Source organism: Leuresthes tenuis, unplaced genomic scaffold, assembly GCF_036924035.1.
Source record: "Leuresthes tenuis unplaced genomic scaffold, fLeuTen1.0.hap1 SCAF_22, whole genome shotgun sequence".
NCBI lineage: Eukaryota > Metazoa > Chordata > Actinopteri > Atheriniformes > Atherinopsidae > Leuresthes > Leuresthes tenuis.
In genome coordinates, this window is record NW_027325376.1 from 7,512,578 (window position 1) to 7,532,684 (window position 20,107).

The 20,107-nt window shown below is 41.8% G+C and overlaps 2 protein-coding genes and 1 non-coding gene across 6 annotated transcripts; 2 read left to right on the plus strand and 1 right to left on the minus strand.

Annotated features, from left to right (window-relative positions):
* Positions 1–2: 2 nt before the first annotated feature.
* coro1b (coronin, actin binding protein, 1B) lies at positions 3–7,593 on the minus strand. Of its 2 annotated transcripts, XM_072376079.1 has the most exons (12): positions 7,388–7,593; positions 7,110–7,253; positions 5,734–5,939; positions 5,418–5,540; positions 4,389–4,518; positions 3,367–3,548; positions 3,122–3,241; positions 2,902–3,006; positions 2,653–2,798; positions 1,885–1,942; positions 1,438–1,779; positions 3–1,355 (listed from the first exon to the last, which is right to left on the minus strand). In XM_072376079.1, the coding sequence occupies exons 3-12, from the start codon at positions 5,935–5,937 to the stop codon at positions 1,233–1,235; spliced, it is 1,533 nt and encodes a 510-aa protein (XP_072232180.1). In that variant the 5' UTR covers positions 5,938–5,939; positions 7,110–7,253; positions 7,388–7,593; the 3' UTR covers positions 3–1,232. The 2 variants fall into 2 exon arrangements, with proteins under 2 accessions (XP_072232180.1, XP_072232179.1); XM_072376078.1 differs by lacking the exons at positions 7,110–7,253; positions 7,388–7,593 and adding an exon at positions 6,594–6,750.
* A 670-nt stretch (positions 7,594–8,263) lies between these two features.
* Positions 8,264–8,352, plus strand: trnar-ucu (transfer RNA arginine (anticodon UCU)). Its single transcript is given in 2 exon segments — positions 8,264–8,300; positions 8,317–8,352. It is a non-coding gene; the product is annotated as a tRNA-Arg (tRNA).
* Positions 8,353–8,716: 364 nt separating this feature from the next.
* Positions 8,717–19,871, plus strand: LOC140282346 (oxysterol-binding protein 1-like). 3 transcript variants are annotated; one of them, XM_072376924.1, is made up of 17 exons: positions 8,717–9,056; positions 10,053–10,226; positions 10,526–10,734; positions 10,902–11,061; positions 11,416–11,527; positions 11,725–11,908; positions 12,430–12,547; positions 12,788–12,845; positions 13,087–13,251; positions 14,773–15,018; positions 15,540–15,660; positions 15,933–16,036; positions 16,364–16,459; positions 16,765–16,952; positions 17,674–17,912; positions 18,037–18,075; positions 18,179–19,871. In XM_072376924.1, the coding sequence occupies exons 2-17, from the start codon at positions 10,090–10,092 to the stop codon at positions 18,319–18,321; spliced, it is 2,319 nt and encodes a 772-aa protein (XP_072233025.1). In that variant the 5' UTR covers positions 8,717–9,056; positions 10,053–10,089; the 3' UTR covers positions 18,322–19,871. The 3 variants fall into 3 exon arrangements, with proteins under 3 accessions (XP_072233025.1, XP_072233027.1, XP_072233026.1); XM_072376925.1 differs by lacking the exon at positions 8,717–9,056 and adding an exon at positions 9,072–9,312; XM_072376926.1 differs by lacking the exon at positions 18,037–18,075.
* The last annotated feature ends 236 nt before the right edge of the window (positions 19,872–20,107 follow it).

A 20,107-nucleotide genomic window follows, 5' to 3' on the forward strand; every position in this document is an offset into this window, starting at 1 on the left:
CATTTTCAATAAAAAGTAGGAATTAATGTTTAATGAGTCTTCACAATGTAGTCTCATTGAACCTGCTGCTGGTTTTTACAGTTAGTGTTCAGAGGTCAGTGCATACACAAATAAAGTAACAAAGGATTCATCTGGATTTGGAATGAACAGTACCACTGTTATGCTACAACTCAGATACATACGTAACAAATAGAGATACAGCACACAAAAACATAAAATCAAAAATAAAAATCATAAGTGCTTTCCATCTTTTACACCAATACAAATGCCTGAAAATGGTAGAAAATGTTGCACATTTCATTCTAGCTTCCTTTTTCTTGTGACTGCAGACATTGCCGATTAAAATAAATACAAAGCTGAGACTTTTAGAGATTTACTGAGTCTCTCTAGTGTCAGATCAGGTCTTGTGTTTAACTGGGCACTTCCTAATTCTTCTGGGAGGGGAGGGGGTGACACTGCAGCCTCTCCACGTAAGAAAGAAATAAAAGAAAAGGATACAGCAAGTGTGAGCTACAGAAATCACAAGTCTTGCACCTTTCTGCTGGTTGCAAAGACTAATTAGAATTAAAATACATGTAAATATTTAACTACATTCTCATCACCTATCACTCACACTGTTCTCACCGTCCTGATTTGTGTTGCAGAAGATTTTCTAGTCACAACTGAACACAGCGACCCACAAAGGAGAATGAAAACAAAGCACTAGTCACACGATGAGTCAGGATATGACATCACAGTTTAGCAGCTCAAACTACCTGATTAAATAGCCCTAATGGTTACATGTGTGAGTGTTTAAGAGAGAGGAAAACAAAAAAGAGGTACTTAACTGCTTTGCTATACTATGCCAACCTTCATTAGAGTCAATATGATGCTTAGCACTTTTTGCATTAATTTGAGGCAGTGCTGTTACTGCAACTCCTTTAGAGTCTTTCAAAATTCAAGCATGATTTCACAAACCATCAAACAACTGCTAACTTATCCTTCATATGAAAAACAATGTTATTCTGCTGCAGATAACACCCAATTTTTCAACCACAACCTGGAAAACCAACTCAAACTCAAGTTGTGATTTGGATCACAACAGCTGACGGAAATCTAAGCCATTGTGATTCAGTTAGTCGCTACACTACATTCTTCCACTCCCACAGCTTCAGGTACTGTTGACTCTAGTAAGGCTACGGTCTATTGGTTTATAGGTAATGCTGTCCGAATGTAGTGACTCTCCCGCCTTCTCATACATCCCCGTCTTCGATCCGGGCCAGCTGCCTCTCCAGCAGCTCGATCCTCTGGTTCTGAGCGAGCACGACCGCCCGTAATGCCTTCATCTCTGCCAACAACTCAGTCAACATTTCATCCTGAAAGAGAAACAAGTCAGACAATAGCTTCAAAGAAGAGAAAACATGTGTAAGATTAACATCTCTGTATCTGTCAGCACACCTCTCTCCTCGGCCTCTCTGTATTTCCATCTGTCTCCCTTGCAGCCACTCGCTGTTGAGGTGTTTCTTCCTCCATCTCCTTGGCAGCAGAGGCAGGTGTAGATGTGGTCACGGCAGCTACATTTCCTGCTGAAGTTGGGGCGGATCCAGCCCCGGAGTCCTGAGACACGAGCTTGGGCTTGCTTCTGAGGGTGTCTCTGTGTTTGGATGGATGAGCCGTGTACCCACCGCTCAGGGAGACCAACAGGGGCGGCGAGTCCTGCCCAGCAATCCATTCGTCAGCCAGCAGAGCTGGCTCCAAGCCAGCTGTGTCGGGGTACAGGTCTCCCTGGAACAGATCGGACTGGAGAGCCAAGGAGGAAAACTGTCACTTTTCACCACCAATCGATAGGTTTTGTGGTTCTATAAATCAGCTTTAAAATATCCTTTTATTGGCTGTGAGACTTACCTTTCGTGGCACAGTCATTGAAATGGGTTCCACCTTCCTCTCATGCAGTTTAAAGAACCTGAAGATGAACAGAAGGATAACAATTGTGTTCAAAGTAAGTGTGAAATAAATACACCGTTCAGGCTGAGTTACTTCCAAACAGCAACAGCTGGGCGCTTTCTGAGCTTTTAGAAAGGAAGTCTTGAAGATATTGTTCCTGCTGTTTAAAGCAAATGTGGATTAATGCAACAGGTCCCATAATTCTGGAGTCTAGAGTAGTTTTAAGAAAAGTATCCGGCAACAGCAGCCATTATGATTCAGTAGCTTGTAGAACCTACTTTAGCAGCAATAGCTTCAAGTATGACGTTATCCATCTCTCACAGCGCTGTGGAGGAATGCCAGACTCATGTTTCTGCTTCAGTTTATTAACTTTTGTGAGATTTTGTTCATGCAGAGCTCTCTTTAGGTTCCCGTCTAGACTTTGACTGAAGCACCGGAACACCTGGATTCTTCTCTTTTTCAGGCATTCTGTTGTAGATCTGCTGCTGTGTTTGGGATCATTGTCCTGGTAATGAGCCAGTTTCAGCCCAGCTTTAGCTGTCGGACAGATGGCCTCACATTTGACTTTAGAACACTTTGGTGAACAGAGGAGTTCATGGTGGTGATTGCAAGGGGTCCATGTCGTGCACGGTCTGAACCTGAGCTGAACTTTGTAGGACATCCACTCTCGGTGGTCCGATGGGCCACTTTATCTTTTAGAATAACTTTGAGCAAAGACACCATGCTTACCTGGCAATTTCACACTTGTTGACATCGACACCTCTTTTACAAAGAAAGCCCGCGCCTCTCTGAGGCTCCTTGCTGCTGTATAAACTGAGGAAGTGAACAAACGGGGATTCATCTGTCACTTCAAAATATCGGATGGTGCAGTCCCCCTAAAAGACAGACGAGCAAAGACACTCAGTCAAGCGGGAACGTGAAATGATGCTGTGCATTACAAGCTTAACTCATGTTTTCCGTGTGCTTGTGAGGTCTCACCTTTCCGCACAGGTAGACCATGTTTGTGTCAGGGTCATAAAAGGGTAGAAGAACTCCATTACTAGTATCCATTTCTTGTACAACCATAGGCTCTGAGAGATCTTTCTGTAAGACAAAAGACATTCATTTGATTCTCTTTGTTACGCAAACGTCATTCGAACTTTAAGGATGCGCTCTGAGCAGAGGGAAAAGGCAAAGCACGGACGTAATGGAGACTTACTGTATCCCACAGAGAAAGCTGTCTCTCGCTCATACGACTGAAGCCTGTGGTGAGGATTTTTCCATCAGACAGGAACACGGCTCTCATGGGCCTCGTACCTTCGTGGACCTTCTCTTTGACCTGGTAGAACAATAACAAGTTAAAGACGAACCACATAGGTCCAGGAAATAAGGACTATACGAGTACTTCAGTAAGTCCCCCCTTTGACGGCCATATTCTACACACAAGCTACGAATGTAAATCACCTTAAGGACAGTGCCTCTTCGTGGGTCAATGACGCGCAGGGCCTTGTCCTTGCACACAGTACAGATGACACTGCCATCCTTGTTCCAGCCGACACTGTAGATGAGGTCTGGGTGGATGTCACCAAGCTGGTACACCAGCTCCCCCGTGCCCACGTTCCACACACAAATCACATTATCGCAGCCTTGAGAGGGGGAACAGACAACATCCAAAGAAGTCAACAGGACAGACTGAAAGATAAGCCTTTACTGCTGTGGAGTGAGACACAAGTAGTTTGAGGCAGAGATGCAGAACGAGAGCACTTTATGAATCAATAACTGTAAGGATGAGTCAGTGCAAAGATGCGCTTTGGTTTAAAGCTTCTTCTTCAGTGGTGTTATGACTGGGGGTGCATTAAGCAAGTCATCTCCTAACAACATGCTCAGGTGTCACGCAGAAAGTTCCATCTGTCCCGCTGATGCAACACGGTCACTTATAAACCGCATAATTCTGCTGCACATGTTCAAACAGCTTTGATTGTTTCATATAAGAGATGTCAGTTTGCATCACTAAGTTGCTGCAGACAACGCTCTGTTGACAACAATGACCACGTTTCCCTAATAAGGGAGAAACATTGCCGCAGTGAATTGCTGAGAAGGGGGCGGCGGCGGCGGCGGGGGGGTGGGGGTGGGGGGGGGGGGGGTATATATGCAGCAGTATTCGAACCGGCTGTCATCGAACACAATGAGATGAGAACTTCAACTGTCACTTTTTACAAGATAACCTGAGGTTACATGTTGCTTAACAAAAAAGGATAAGTATCCCTAGAAATTTGGGAAAAGGCAATATGACCTTAATTTCTTATATAAAACTAAAAGAAGACTAATTTCATATGGTTTGCAAGGACAAGCTTTTCTTTTACATCATATTTTCATGTAAATATATGGAAAACAACATCTGATTCATTTACAAAACGCCCTCTTTGCAGTGCAGAGAAACATGACAATCCAGATTGTTTTCCATATGGGACAGTAACTGATCTCACCTGCAGTCAGGAGGATGTTGAAGGCACTTGGGTGCCAAGCCAGGATTCCCACTCTTTTACTGTGTCCCTCAAGTGTCACAATGGCGTCAGTCATTGGACTTATGAGCCCCCCATCTGGGATCTGCCACACCTTCAAACAACAAGCAGGACAAATGAGGTGCAGCATTCGGATCCAAATCTCAGACCCATTTATAGTCTGTTGCATCCTACAGGTTCCATGTCTTAAAACTAGCCTTAGGTCTGGTGAGGCAGGTTGAGCTCTCAGCAGGTTAACAGCACAGAGCTTTTTTCAAGGAGCTAAAAGCATTATTCCAGTCGTGGGTCTCTTGCATTTCCGCTCTAAAGCACAGGGTAGATTAGGCAAATGATGTTTGTTGAAATGTGAAACGTCCTTCCTTGCTGGAGTGTCAGGATGGCAGTTTGAGTTAGAGCATGCTGCGGTGGGGAGCAAAACCAGGAAGTGAGCTTCAGTTGTATCAACTCAAAACCTGTTAATGTTACACATGTCCGTGGGCTAGAGATTAATTATTCTTTGACCTAGGAAGAGATTAAATGTGAGACGATTGAGACAGAAGCAATACAGTGCTGAGGATATTCCATCAAGCCATTTCGTCCCTCCTTAGGACCCTCTAAAAGCCTGGGAAAGATCGCAGAAAAAAAAGCTTCTATCGGGACTTTTCTCCTCGCTCTGCCTCACAGCACAACCTAAACAATGTTTTCTTTTCTGTGTTCAACCGTTCTTTCCTACAGGAGCACTTTAAAAGACCAATGTGGCATTTCATCAATAGCACTTATCTGCTTTCTTGTGGTCACTGAGCAGCCTTCCTTTACCTCAACTAATGCACCTTAACAAATTGGCAGCTATTCAAAAGAACCAGATGTTTTTTTTTTCTTCTTCAGAGTAATCTAAAAAAACTGGTTTACATATCTGTGGTCAGAGTTGCTTGTGCCAGGTGATGACACACTTATCTGATATGTGGCCAAAAACCGCCGCCACAGTAGGTAGGGAAGCCTGAACTGGTAACCTGCCTTCACTGTGCAGTCTTCTGAGGCACTTGCAATGATATTGTCATCATGAGGGGACCACTGGATGTCCAGCACAGGCGCCGCATGTCCGCAGACTGTGGGGCAGGACTGGTCAATTCTGCCGCTCTGTGGGAGGAAACAAGGAGTTTAAATCATCTGGCTTCGGGAGGTACTTTGTTCCAGACGTGTAAAACTGCTGCATATACATTTCACAGACATGCAGCGAGGGGTCAGAGCGGCCGACACATTGCTTTCAGTCGGCTTTGCGACTACTGATCCGCTCTTCATCTGACGCTCAATGGGAAGTAGGAGGTCGAACCTTGCTGATCGGAACAACGAGGAAGGCACCTCCTCCGCCCGCTTCGATGATAACTGCAATGAATTTGGGGTTGACGGCACAGAGAGGGCTGTCCCACGTCACCCGGGACACTCGGACGTCGTCGATGCAGTGCTCAGCTTTCCAGGCCTGCGCGAAGACGTGGCGGAATTTGCTCTGCCTGACCACACCTCTTCGGAAAGACATATCTGTTAAAAGAAAGAGAAAGAAAGACAAAATTAGATTAAAAAAAAAAAAAAAACACTGATCAGACAAAAACAAGGAACAAAACGGTACTTATTAACCCAAGCGTAACCTCTTTAAATGAGTAAAACGTGACTTGAAGCAAAATAACTGACGGACCGCAAAGAAGTTCACAACAAATTAATCACTGTTTGAGTCAGGTATTAAGCACAACTTGCTCAGTTCTTGCTTCCTGAGTGAGGCAAAAAGGGAGTTTTTATAAGTAAAGAAACAAGGAGTATGTCACGTTTAACTCTATTTATGGACAGTGTTTCATTTGAATGGCAGACTGACCAAAATAACAATGCATATAAAGTCATCTCCAGCTTTGAGATCATTTTTTGCTTTAACTATCAAGTGGATCAAAGTTTCCAATATTTCAATACCAATAAAAGGTATAAATAGAGAAACAATTTGCTCAAATATGCCTTCTGAAAATGAATAAAATTTACAATTTAAAATTTTGCCTTTTAAAACAATTCAGGAAGACCATGTTGGATGTTAGAGGTAAGAAAAAGGAAGGAAATGAGTTCAAAGTTGATTCAGTGAATCGGTGTCATCATTTCAGCATCACTGAGACAAATGGAGGTTGTTAAAATAACAGGGAAATTCTTTCATACTGGATCCGTCCTGAAAATTACAGCCAGGCTTCAGCGGACAAAAGGGCATGATCTGCCTGAAACCAAAACATGCCGAGGCACCGAGGGGAAGGGGGTTGGGCAGCCAAAGCCGCTGAGGCAGGAGAGTAACTCTATATGGCATCTACATAAAGCTTCACAGTTGTCAAAGCAAATTGAATATTGAGAGGGATGCAGAAAAACAACTTGCGAGCGAGGATAACAATCGCTTCTAAACGTGTACGCAGAGGAGCCCAACAGCCCAAATGTTTGGGTATGTGTTGTTTGTGCGGTGACGCCTGAAGAATTCCTGCACATTCCTGCAGAATGAGCCGCATTCTCAACAGCGTTTCCCCTTTGGATGTCTATTGTTGTCTGCTCATAATGCGAGGAGTGGATACGCCAACTGCGCTTTCAAAGAGTGACTACACGAGTGAGCAATTAAAGATGGACGCTGCGGCGCGGCTAACCCCCACAATCATTTCAAAAGATTTTCTTTCCCCGAGTACAACAACATACCTGGGTTTTGAGCGACCTCTTAATTGGAAAAGGGATCACCAGAGACGCGGGCGTGACAGCAGGCCAATAAAATAATCCACCGCCAGCAGCAGTAACTTAATCCTCTCCTGTGTCCAGGCAAGCGTTCACGGCGATTGCACAGACCTGCAATAAAATATGATTATTAAGGATGAAATAACCTATCTTCATTTGTTTGTTTATTACATTTGGTTAATTCCCGGCTGCCCTCCTCTTGGTTTCCTAGTAACTGCGCATGTCTCTTGCAGTTTAAGTCTAACCTGACAGCGCATGTCCCGCGCTAATAAACGCCACAATAAGCGATGCACGGCGACGGCGAATGCAGCCCGATGGACGGTGATGGTATGGGAAGCGATGTAGATGCTGTTCGCCTCGTCCCCCTTTACAGACGCCTCTTTTGGAGCGATGGATTGAGCAGAATCCCAGACACTTCCGCTCATGGCAGGATGTGTCAAAGACACAAAGGGGACAAGATGGTTATCTCCCTTTACTCCCAGAGCCCTGTTTGGCATGCCGGGATATGTGTGCGCACCTGCCTAAAATAAAAGATGGCATTTAACTCAGAAAAGGTGTATAGCTTTACCGATGAAAAAATGCGTAAAACAAGTTTCATACAAATGCTAAAGATATATTTATATATATATATATATATATATATATATATATATATATATATATATTGAAACCCATGGATGAATGGAGCTGAGGTTAGTACAACTACAACTTTTTAATTTTGATTTATTTTGACTACATTACTCGTAACAACTTCGTCAAACTATTTCTGAATATAATGAAATAGAAATAAAAAACATTTAGAGTTACGGTAGGACTATGTACATTTTGTCAAGTTGCATTTTATCACAAGTATAAGCAATTACTACAGAAAGTGCGTAATTGCATACATTTCCTAACGGCCTTTGGCCATGACTCGAGCGCCACCTAGTGACTAATAAGCGCTAGGTACAAAGTAAATTCAGTTTAACATCTACATGGAACTATGTTCTGAAGTATGGAAAGTAATTGGATAGTACTGGAGTAGGAATAATTTCAATTATGAGAAAAAAACACGTCTGTTAGGGTTAGGGTTAGGGTTAGGGTTACTTCAAATAGACTTGTACGACGCCATATCAACAGGTGGCTCCGTGGCGCAATGGATAGCGCATTGGACTTCTAGGAGATGAACGAAGTGATTCAAAGGTTGTGGGTTCGAGTCCCACCGGAGTCGCATTTTTCTTTCTACGTGGCAGCAAAAAAAAAAAGAATTGCATCTGGAAGAATCATCTTACCAGTTTTACCATGAAGCTAGACGACATCAGTGCTAGACAAAAATTACACAATCGTAAAACTGACTTGATGACAATTACGCTTTTAAATTACGCTTTTCCATAGTTAACGTATCACAAAGGTTTACACAAGAGTTGTTTGGATACTGTCAACGTCTACAGCGACATCATGTGTTAAATACGGACATAATGTGTTATCATACTCTTAGCAAAACACCGGCTTGGGCCGGTTAAGTGTAGTTACCAACTAGCTTGATGCAGCCAATCGGAAAACAAAGTAGCTAGCCTTAGCTGAGTTTCCACACGGGATCTAATCGTGTTGCACCGGATGTATCTTACAAGCTAATATTAGGCTAGTTAGATGTAGCCAGCTAGCTTTAGGTAATTGTGATCTTACGCAGATGTAGAAAAAAAGCAATACTATTGAGCGATAGTGGTAACACTAGGTATCGCCTCTTAATTTTTCAATTAAGTTACAGTTGTCGCCGACGGCCTCGGTTTAGTTATTTTAAGCATCAGCCTTCCCGTGCTGGTTAGTTAGCTGTGTTAGCCTCCTTAGCTAGGTACAGTAGCGTATGGGTGTCAGAGTTAGCAGTGACTTCACCGGTTGTCTGGTTTCCTCATCTCGCATTTTGGACACGTCAAGGTAAACATTTAGCTATCAGCTAATTTGAAGGCTAGCTAGTAAGCAAACGAGTGTTCAGCGGCGAATCTTACCTTCACTTCTTTCGTCAACAGATAAAACTTTGAACAGACGTGTCAGTTTGTCTTTCTCCACTTTGTCTCTTGTCAGTAGTGAGTTGTTATTACTGCAATTTGAAGTTTTATCTGTAGTCAAAATAGCCAGCGAAGGCTAGCTTCTCCTGTCAGGCTCGTCAGTATATTAAACACTACATCAATGAGTGTGTTGTTATTCTCAGCTTATTTTTTGTTACAGTTGATCTATTATCATATTTTCTTAAAAAAAAAAGGAAAACAGTTTTTTATAAGTCTTCAAATAGCAGGACAGTCAGTAGATAATTTGTAATCAAGAGGACAGTAATAGATGTTTTCTTTATTCGTCCGTTCCTTCATAAATAAAAGATCAAAGTTGAAATAATTATTTTGTTTGTAAAAATGTGTTCACAGTTAGCGTGCATTAATACTGAAGTTGACCTTTGACCCCTCATACCACATTGAAAAATCTACTTAAACGCCCAGACATGACTCATAGTAACAGGGTTACAGTAAGCTTACAATTATGATAATTAGCAGTTAAATATAGTATAGTCTGTTCTCTGTTTTTGACAAATGAGAAAGCAATGTCACAAAACTTGAGCTAATATGAAAGTGTCCTCCACATTAAAAAAAATGGCCACCTTAATATGGCAGAAGAACACTTTCTGTTTTGCATTTGAAAAGCAAAAGTTAGTAAATTTCACATGATCAAAATTGTTTATCTATTCATTTTGTGTCTGTGAAGGGATTGACAACCAGATAGATTTTTTTGACTCAAAAAGAAAAGTTTTTCAGGTGACAGACAAAAAATGTCTCTATCACTCACAAAGGAGCGGTGGTGTTTAAATTCACAGTGATGACAGTGTGCAGGTCTTCTATTCTGTGTGAACTGTGAAATGCAATGATTTGTCCCATTTCTATCAAGGTTCCTCAGATCTGTATCTTGATATTTGGGGGGTGTGATGTCAGAACCGAAGACCCCCACTACCACCCCTGCTGGCGACACATACAAAGGATGGGTCTTCAAGTGGACAAATTACATCAAGGGTTATCAGCGGAGGTGGTTTGTCCTGAGCAATGGGCTTTTGTCATACTACAGGTATGTTTTTTTCCGCTGATATCACAAAGGAGGGCTATAACCTTTGTTATTACACCAGATAAAAATAAATCAGAGTTGGTCTGCTGCAAAGGTTGATTTATCACACCTGAAGCATTAAACAAATAGCCTTATTTTAGTTTAATTTACCCATCGGAGTAAAGCTGAGTAGATTTACTGCACACCAATCCCACACTCTTCTGCAGGGACAGCATAGTGAGGTTTAAGAAAACCTCTTTTGTTTTCTTTTAAGTGCTTGTTTTTTTAAAAGAAAATCTAAGCGGAGCTCCTCTGATTATTAGGACCCAGGCAGAGATGGGTCACACTTGTCGGGGCACAATCAACTTGGCCACAGCAACGATCACTGTGGATGACGCATGCAACTTTGTCATATCCAATGGCGGAGCTCAGACATATCACCTCAAGGCCAGCTGCGAGGTGGAGCGTCAACGATGGATCACAGCGCTGGAGCTGGCTAAAGCCAAAGCAGCCCGCATGCAGGCTGAGTCAGGTAAAACAGACGTGGGGGAGGAAGTTACCCAGAGGGTAGGGGCTCTTGCTGTGTGAACCCCCTCTACTTTAAAAACAAACAATCAGTTATTTTCTTATTTAAAACAGCAAAAGGCAGTGAATTTATCAAATGTTTTCTTTCTTTCCTTCTGGCTTTGCTTTAAACAGATGACTCTGGTGACGACTTCTCTCCACCAGTGGCCCCCGGGCAAGGTGGGGGGTCACAAAATTCAGAAGTTCAGTCTGCTCTCAGAACACTTGGCAGCAAGGTGGAGGATCTCAGCACATGCAATGACCTGATCTTAAAGCATGGCTCTGCCCTCCAGAGGTCAGACTTGCACAGTTTATCGCATGACTCATGTGATTTTTACCTGTTATTGAAGTATTCAAGACTCAGACTTGCTCATAATCCATCTATTTTCTACACCTGCCGTCACATGCTCATAATGAAATTAAAAAAACTCATATTAATGTAATTTTTGACATTCAGATGCTGAATTTAAGTCAGTTGTTTACAAAGGAGGCTGCTGCATAATCAGCATGCTGCAACTGAAAGCCAAAACTATATTAATTCTGTTGATAAACTAATAGAATCTGATGTTTGTGGTCATTTATTCTTTTAAATTGGTTGAATATTGTCTCAACTATTTATCCATGTGCTGCATTTTATTATTTCTTTCAGGTCTTTATCTGAACTGGACAGTTTACGTCTGACTGGAGAGGCCGGTGAGAAGATCCGTCAGGTGACAGAAAGAGCCACATTGTTCCGCATCACCTCTAATGCCATGATTAACGTGAGTGTAACCTCCTTACGCAGTTTATCTCCTCGCCGCTCTTTCGTTGTCGTGTGATATCGCAGAGAGAAAGCCTCATTCGGTCATACTCCAGAGCACGCTTGACCAGTTTACTTTGCAGGTCGAATGTACTGGTCAGAGCTGCTCACACATCCTGGCTCTTTGATTTTTAAAAGTTCTTATCTCGGTGCCCTCAGGCGTGCAGAGACTTCCTCGCCCTGGCTCAAGCTCACAGCAAGCGGTGGCAGAAGGCCTTGCAGGCAGAGCGGGAGCAGAGAGTGAGGCTGGAGGAGACTTTAGAGCAGCTGGCTAAACAACACAATCACCTGGAGCGAGCGTTCAGAGGGGCCGCGCAGGCTAACGCTAGTTCTGATAATAAAAGTAAGTTGTGACACCAACGCTTCACACTGGAAAATGGCCGATTTATTTTATTTTATTTTATTTTATTTAAAAAAAAAAAAAAAATTTAAATTATTATTTTTTTTATATGTATTTATTTAGATCAACTTGAAGGAAAGCTGTCTGGGAATTCAAACAGGGCAAAAGCTCAGAGATAATTACAGAATGATAATTACAGTGTACGGTTTCACTTTTCTTCTTTTTACTACCTTTAAAAGTAGACGCACAATGTGTTTAGATCACTGCCAACAAATATTTATAGCTTTGTTAATTAGCTTGTACTCTTGACACAGGTATGCTAATGCGTCACATCAGGTCTCAGTGGTTTAGTAAGACAACACCATGTCACTTGTGATATGTTTTTTCTTCCTTTGCCTCTGATTGCAAACTATTTTCTGTTATTTTATATGCCAAACAATTATTAAGTGATTAGCTGCTGGAGTAATGGCAGCAGTTTAAAGGTTTAAAGAGTGTGTAATAGAAAATATAACCTTATTTCTAAGGTGCTGCTGGGCCAGGAAAAGGCGAAGCCAGCGATGAGGATGATGACAATGAGTTTTTTGATGCCATGGAGGAGGCTCCAGAGTTTATTACTGTACCTGCAGACCCACAGTTCCACAAGTCAGTGTCTTCTCTTTCAGCCCTTATTTATCTATTAATCCCACATCCTGTTATGACATGTCAGTTTGTTGCGTGCTTAAGTCTTGCAGAGTTGTCGCTCTGTTTCCTCCGTTAGAAGTCGTATTTTCTTGGTTTAAAGATGTGCTCAACCATTTGCTTTTTTGCGTGCATCTTGAAATAGTTGCTCTTAAGACACTGATAATGTGTTTAATTTTGAATTCTTTTTTTAATCTCTTTCAGAAGGTCAAGCAGTAACGCCAGCTGTCTCAACAGTGAAATGTGTCCAGATGATCAGTCGGTAGGTCCCATTCCTGCCAGTTTAATTAAATTCCAATAATTTCTGCTCTTTAATTGCACATTTGTGAAGAAAAGTTGCGTTGGGAGGTATTAATCAATACCTGGGTGTGAGTCTTGTACTAAAGTGATGAATCAGATTAGACTTGATGACAGCGACTCAGCTGAATACCATGAATTATGTGTTTTAAAGCTTGTTTCCAGGAACTTTTATGCTGTTTATTGATAACGTTTCTGGTTTTTAGCTTAATGAGGAGCCTCTGGCAATGAACCAGGAGTCTTCCACCCAGGAGTTGGTGCCCTTGAAAAAAAGACGGACACGCATCCCAGACAAGCCCAACTACTCACTTAACCTTTGGAGCATCATGAAGAACTGCATAGGCAAAGAACTGTCCAAGATCCCGATGCCAGTGAGTTTTTGAGCAATTAAAAAAAAAAACGCTTTCAGTATTCTTTCCTCAGAGCAGTGGAGAATGTCTTTTGTGGCCTTAACAAAAGCCATTGCAACATTTGCACAATGCTAAATGACAGCGTGGCATTCTTCATTGTGTTGAATGTTACAAAGTTAAATGACTCGTTCTTCCTTTGGCTTTTGAAGCTGGACGGGAAGAAAATCTGTTGATTTCATCAACATTTTGCATGAACTACATCGTTTAGGGGTCAGCGCAGTTTGTTGCTCATTGTAACTCAGTTTATGGCACACACTTCTATGCATAGATCGTGCAAGAAGCAGCAGGAAGATTTGTATTGTTTAACCTAGTCTATCTCCAAATGCATCAGTTGGGCTAGTCACAACTTTCTTTTATTACAACAAAACTATAACTGCCCTGACAAGCTAATTACTGCATCAGAAATAACCTCAGAACATTTTTAGCAGCTGTGTCATACTACAATTTCACCATCGTCATGAAACTGATCCTTATTCCTGCAAGACGGGTCCGACAGCATTCTTCTACATGTGTGATGAATAGAACTTAAACAAAGATGCTGAGGAACCAGTAACACTGGTACGTTTGTGTAGAAAAACCAAGTGATATTCACTGTCATCTTTGTCAAGCAGTTATTTCACTGACAAAGTGACACGACTCACATTAGAATATTACAATCTACTCCTTCTAAACGCTAGTTGGGTGCAACAGTGAAGGGCAGAAAGGGTTTTCTCTTTTGCATGATTGATGTGTTTTTAAGGACTAGAAAATCACGTGAAAAGATTTGTATTACACTATGTATTAGACTCTATTGCTGATTGGTGTTTTAATATGAGGTGTTTTCTTTGGTTCTTTAATGCTTCTGCTGGTATCACAAAAACCTTAAATCTAACAAAGAATTCTAGGTTGGTTTTTGAGCACCTGAAAGGAACACCGACTAACAAGACTTGTAGGCCTGAATGTGTTCTTATTAATCTCTCACGCTAAGAATACATTGATGCAAATTACCAGTAATTACCAGTAATCACCAGCAGGACTGGTTTAAATCGAAAAGGCCAAATAAAAGTCATATGTCTCCCATTGTAATAGACGGAGACAGGCGCCACTTGGGGCAGGGCGAGTGTCATGTCACTGTGCATTTAGGAAACTATGCCAGGCTACAATTGAAAGCTTTGCTTTTATAATACTATGATAATAAACAAATCTTTTCATGTATAGACCAGAGTTTCTTTTGTGCTGAGGCTTGACTGTTGTATCTCACTTGTATTTATCTTTGGATAAACTTGCTAAAAGACTTTTTCAAAGGTTTATTTCGATAACCTTTATTATACCTTTGTATCTTTAACCTTTTTATAGGATATGGCTCAATACCAAATCGACTATTCACTTGTCTGGTGCAGACATTTTATTCTCCCCATAGTTGCTCAGTGTCCATTTTGCCCATACGTGATTATGCATTTGTCCAGAATAAGTATGGATAAACGTTTTTTCCCTGCCCTGTAGGTAAACTTCAACGAGCCGATTTCCATGCTGCAGCGGTTGTCGGAAGACCTCGAGTATCACGAGTTGCTGGATAAAGCCTCTAAAAGTCACAGCTCTCTGGAGCAGATGTGCTACGTAGCGGCTTTCTGCGTGTCCGCCTACTCGACCACCGTCTATCGCACAGGAAAGCCCTTCAACCCTCTGCTGGGAGAGACGTTCGAGCTGGATCGCAGGAGAGAAAGTGGCTACCGCTCCCTCTGTGAGCAGGTAAGAGGAAAGAAAAGTGAAGTGTCGAGGGCTTTGAGCCAGGAGGTGAGAGTGAGAAAAGAATCCGCGTCAGGGAAAATGACTTGAAGGATCCCGCTGACTAAGCCTTTAGGGAGAATTTAGCTTCCTTTTTTTTGAGACATGTGAGCACATACTAACCCAGAAGTTGAGTTCATGTGGAGCAGTGGTGGTGATTCTTTTGTTTTTCTCGTTCATTCAGTCATTTTATGCATGATTGTAGAGAGCTCAGGTAGCAACAGGTTTAACTGCAAGTAAAACAATTTGAACATTCGTTTGGATGTGATGCACACTGGACTAAAGCCTGTTTTTGTAAGAGGATGGCTAATAATTTCAATTAATTGAAGAAGTATACTATATTTTTAATTTAGATATCCTCTGCTTTGGTTGTTAGTGATGCACCACTCCTGTTGTCATACCCAGAAGGGATCGGCTCAAACCTACAAACAATAGCGCGACGATCAAAGTACCGCGTTGTTTTTCTTTCGTTTTTCCTTTTGCAGGTGAGTCACCACCCCCCTGCAGCAGCACATCATGTGATCTCTGATCGTGGCTGGACCCTGAGACAGGAAATCACCGTTGCCAGCAAGTTCAGGGGAAAATATCTCTCCATTATGCCTTTAGGTGAGGGATGATTTATGACTAATAATATTGTTATGGCTCCTTTAGCAGTCGGTTTGCGTGTGGTATGAATGTTGTGGTTTTTTAAAACATACCAAACCACTGGCACATTTTATGACTAAGCACATATGACAAAAGCTTTTGGAATGGGGTCAGTCACACCTATGACTTTGAAGTAGTTTGCGTAATTTTCTAATGGGTGTGACCACACGGTTGAATGTGAAAGCTTCTGTTGATTTTGTGCCTGATCTGATTTATCACTTCTGTTCACGCAGGCACAATTCATGCCATCTTTGACAAAGGCAATAATCACTACACATGGAAGAAAGTTACCACTACAGTGCACAACATCATCGTGGGAAAACTCTGGATCGACCAGGTAGGACTGAGAGTTGCCTGTACAAGACATAAACCGCTGGACCCTCATGGCATATGAAACAGGAGAGTTGCTTCAAAATCATCTGAAATGGTTTTAATTCGAATAAGACATGGCAAACATCAATGAATACCTGACACATAATGGTGCTTCGTTGCAGCAGATACACATATTGCCGTGGCAACATTTCTTTGCCACACACAAAAGCACTTTTCCTTTCAGCTATAACCTGCCATCGTCCAAATAAAACTACGGCGCTGTTTTATTTTGAATAAGAAGGATAATGTCCGCGCCGCAGCTCTCCTCAAACTCATTCTGTTCCCCTTCTAGTCTGGAGAGATCGACGTAGTGAACCACACCACGGGAGACCGCTGCCACTTGAAGTTTGCACCTTACAGCTACTTCTCTCGAGATGTAGCCAGAAAGGTGAGAAAGAAGCGGAAACTGTGCTGAAAAAAAATAGAGCACAAATTTATTTATCTTATACCCTCCCCGACAAAGACTTGCTTAGTTTTCTACACAGCTTGGCACTTCATTTCATGCATATTGTTGTCTTTTATCACACTTCTGCGTCCTTCCTGCTTTTTTTGGCCTTTGGCCATCTTATTTTATGTGTTCGTTGTTTTGCTTCTTCCTTACAAAGAAATCTCCTCATTGTCTCTTACTCTTTTTGGGTTAATAAGCTTTTGCCTGTATCTGTTTTCTGTTAACCCCGTCTCTCCCGTTTTCAGGTGACCGGTGTGGTGATGGACAAGGACGGAAAGGCTCACTACGTTCTGTCGGGCACATGGGATGAAAAGATGGAGTTCTCCAGAGTAATGCAGAGCAGTCGTGGAGGCGAGAATGGCACAGAAGGCAAACAGAAGACAGTCTATCAAACTCTGAAAGCCAGAGAGGTGTGGAGGAGGAACCCTTTACCGTGAGTACTTTGCACACCATGGGTAGTCTTTAAGTTGATAATTGGCAGGTAGACCATCTTAAATAAATGACTTATTACTATACTTAGCATGTCTTTGGATCCAGTTCTAATTTTGAAGTCATGCCACGTGTCATTCCAACGAAAGTGAGTTTGGAACACAAAGTTTCAATGCTCAGTTCAATGCTTGTTTCAAAAAGAAACAGCTTGAACTTGAGCTTTCATTTACATACATAATCCGTGTTGTTTAATGAGCCGGCGCATCCTAAGAAGCAGCAGAGATGCAGCAAAATGCTGCAAAATATGTCGATTTCTGTTGGTCAACCCTTTTCAAAACATGCGCTGCGCCTTGTCAATCTTCTTCTTTTTCATTCCTTTTTCTTTTCATGTTTTTGTTTCTTGTGATTAGTTTTTGTTGCCACTGATGCAGTCTTGTAGCCTGAGTGAGACTTTTAGAGTGTAATTACCTCTGTGGGAGTTCATTCATGCTCGGGTTGTTAAGTAAGAAAATCATCTCACGTTAGTGGGTACAGAAGCTCTACTACAAATACTAAAGTTCTATGAGAGTTCTATTTTATTACTTAATAGTTCAGAATTTGATTCTTTCCACACTTTGTGTATGTATTAGCAGTATTAGCATTGAAGATTGTGTGCAGTTATGTGTGATGTAGATTTGAGCGAGTTTTGACTCGCCGTGCTGCTTTTCCTCTAATTTTGTGCTCAGCGAGGGAACAGAAACCATGTACTACTTCACCGCCCTGGCTCTGACCCTCAACGAGTCTGAGGAGAGCGTGGCGCCCACTGACAGTCGGCGCAGGCCTGACCAGCGTTTAATGGAGGACGGACGCTGGGACGAAGCCAACTCTGAAAAGCAGCGGCTGGAGGAGAAGCAGCGCATCGCCCGGCGTGAGAGGCAGGAGCGGGAGGCAGTGAGCCAACGCACCTCCAGCCAATCGGAAGAAGGTGAGAATCAATCGCGTTAATGCGTGTTAGTATTCCTGTCTCCCTTGCTTGGGGCAATATCCTGGAATTAAGGGGTAAAAAAAAAAAACTGTGATTCCCCCCTCCTCTTTTTTTCTTCTAAAAGCCGTCGATGAAGACCCTCTTTCTGATCCTTCCTTGAAAAGCAAGTATTCCTCTTTAATCTCATCAGCTGTCACTTCTTCACGTTTTCATTCACCTTTGTCGGCTTTGAGTTTCTTGTTTTTCATAAGTTTCCTCTCTTCCAGGCGCACCTCATGACAGCTACAAAGCACTTTGGTTTGAGCGCTGCGAGGACCGAATCACAGGTGAGCAAGTTCACATCTATAAAGGAGGCTACTGGGAAGCTAAGGAGCAAGGCAGCTGGGAAAACTGCCCTGATATATTTTGACCTCGTCACTGACTGCAAAGTGCCCAGAAGAGACTAACCAACATAACTGCCTGCTGGACGGCTACACAAAGCCCTGCTTGTCCCCTAATTGGATGGCTGCTTCTCTCCAGCGGCTCTCTGTTCTAAGAGATCTTCCGGACAGTCGCTGCTGTCTGATTCAGTGGGAGAGCAGTATTTTCCCTCATGCATCCCATTTCGGTTGTCGTCTCCTTGAGCCTCAGCATCTACCTTTTTGTCGCTGTCACGTATCTGAAAGGACTGGAATAAAAAAAAAATGGTGTGTTTGAGTTGGGTCAGCAGAAAGAGGAGGAGATTTTAAAAAAAAAAGAAGAAAAAAAAAGCAAGTGCTTCCAAATCTGTTGCACATGATTCTCTGAGTCTCAGGAGAGACTCAAACTTGGTATCAGGAGCAAAAGAAGTTTGGAGCAGATGCCTGTGTGATAATGTAGTATTCCTACTGTCATCCATAGAGTTGTCTGCTTTAGTCATAACTCTAAAAAAAAAAAAGAAGGTGGGTTGGGTGGAAGCTGGTTAATATATACATTGAAATATAAATATGCTTAAAATAATCATCATTAAAATGTCAACTGGTGGCCTTCAAAATATTAGCGAGAAGTTTTTGTTTATCTCTGATTTAGTGTCTTAATGTAATGAAGTGAAGGTTCTAATGTGTCCGTGTGTATGACTGTTTATCTGCTCTTCCATCTTTATTCAACACGGCCAATGTGCTTCACAGCGAGCTCAAGAATCCAGAATTACCGGTTGACCACCCACACTGTCATGTTTTTTAGGTTCTTTTTTTCTTCTTCATGTAGGCCTAATGGAAATAATGGTAGAAATTTGGGTCTGAATACAAGACACTGACATCATGTACCTTTGCCTTAAACCCGAGCAACCCGCTCTGCATTTATGTCACACCCGTGTGAGCAAATGACTTCAATTCATAGTTGGCTTTGTGTACAGACGTGTTAAGGAAATTATCACACAAGTAGTCGTGTTAAATTACTCATAATGAGATGACGCTTTCTCCCAGAGACGGAAGGACGTTTTGCCAATAAAGTAACCAAGTTGGATTGCAGTTAAAATCGTTTTTCACGAAGTCAGACAAAAGACGGGCGAGCTAGGAAAACAAAACGCTAATTCAGTAGTAAAAATGAACATCACGCCCCCGTGTGTTTTGCTGAGGAGTTCGTACATATGCAAGTACTTTTTAACACCAAAAACATGAATTATGTGTGCGTGTGTGTGTGTGAAAATCATCATTTTGTTTGTAAGTGTACTTAAAATGAAGAATAAAGAAGCAAAGAATTTAAAAGTCATTGCAAATAACTGATTTTATAAATGTATAGAAATTCATATAGTATGGATAACTTGTAGTTTTTTTTTCTTGTAATTCTGGTTCCTCTTGTGATATTTTGGAAGGGGACTGTCTTCATTTTCAGAAAAAAGGGAGTTTTCGTTCTTGATTCAGCAGAGACATGACATTGTTCAGTATTTTGTATTAACAGAAACAGAAAAAATCTGTAATAAATGCTGTGATGTCGAACAAATGCCTTCTCATGCTGCTCTTTAATTTCACTTTTCTCGTGTATATCAGTGTTGTACTTTACCAGATCAGTACATCATTCTAATTATGTACAACATTGTTTGCAAAACCTGGTTTGAACCATGCAGAGTCATTGTCACAAAGCCTAACCAGGCTATTATATCAACTAATATCACTGCTAAATTTTAGCATTGATGATACAAAAGTGTATGTTTTTCAATAGTGATGCTGTTGCGTAGT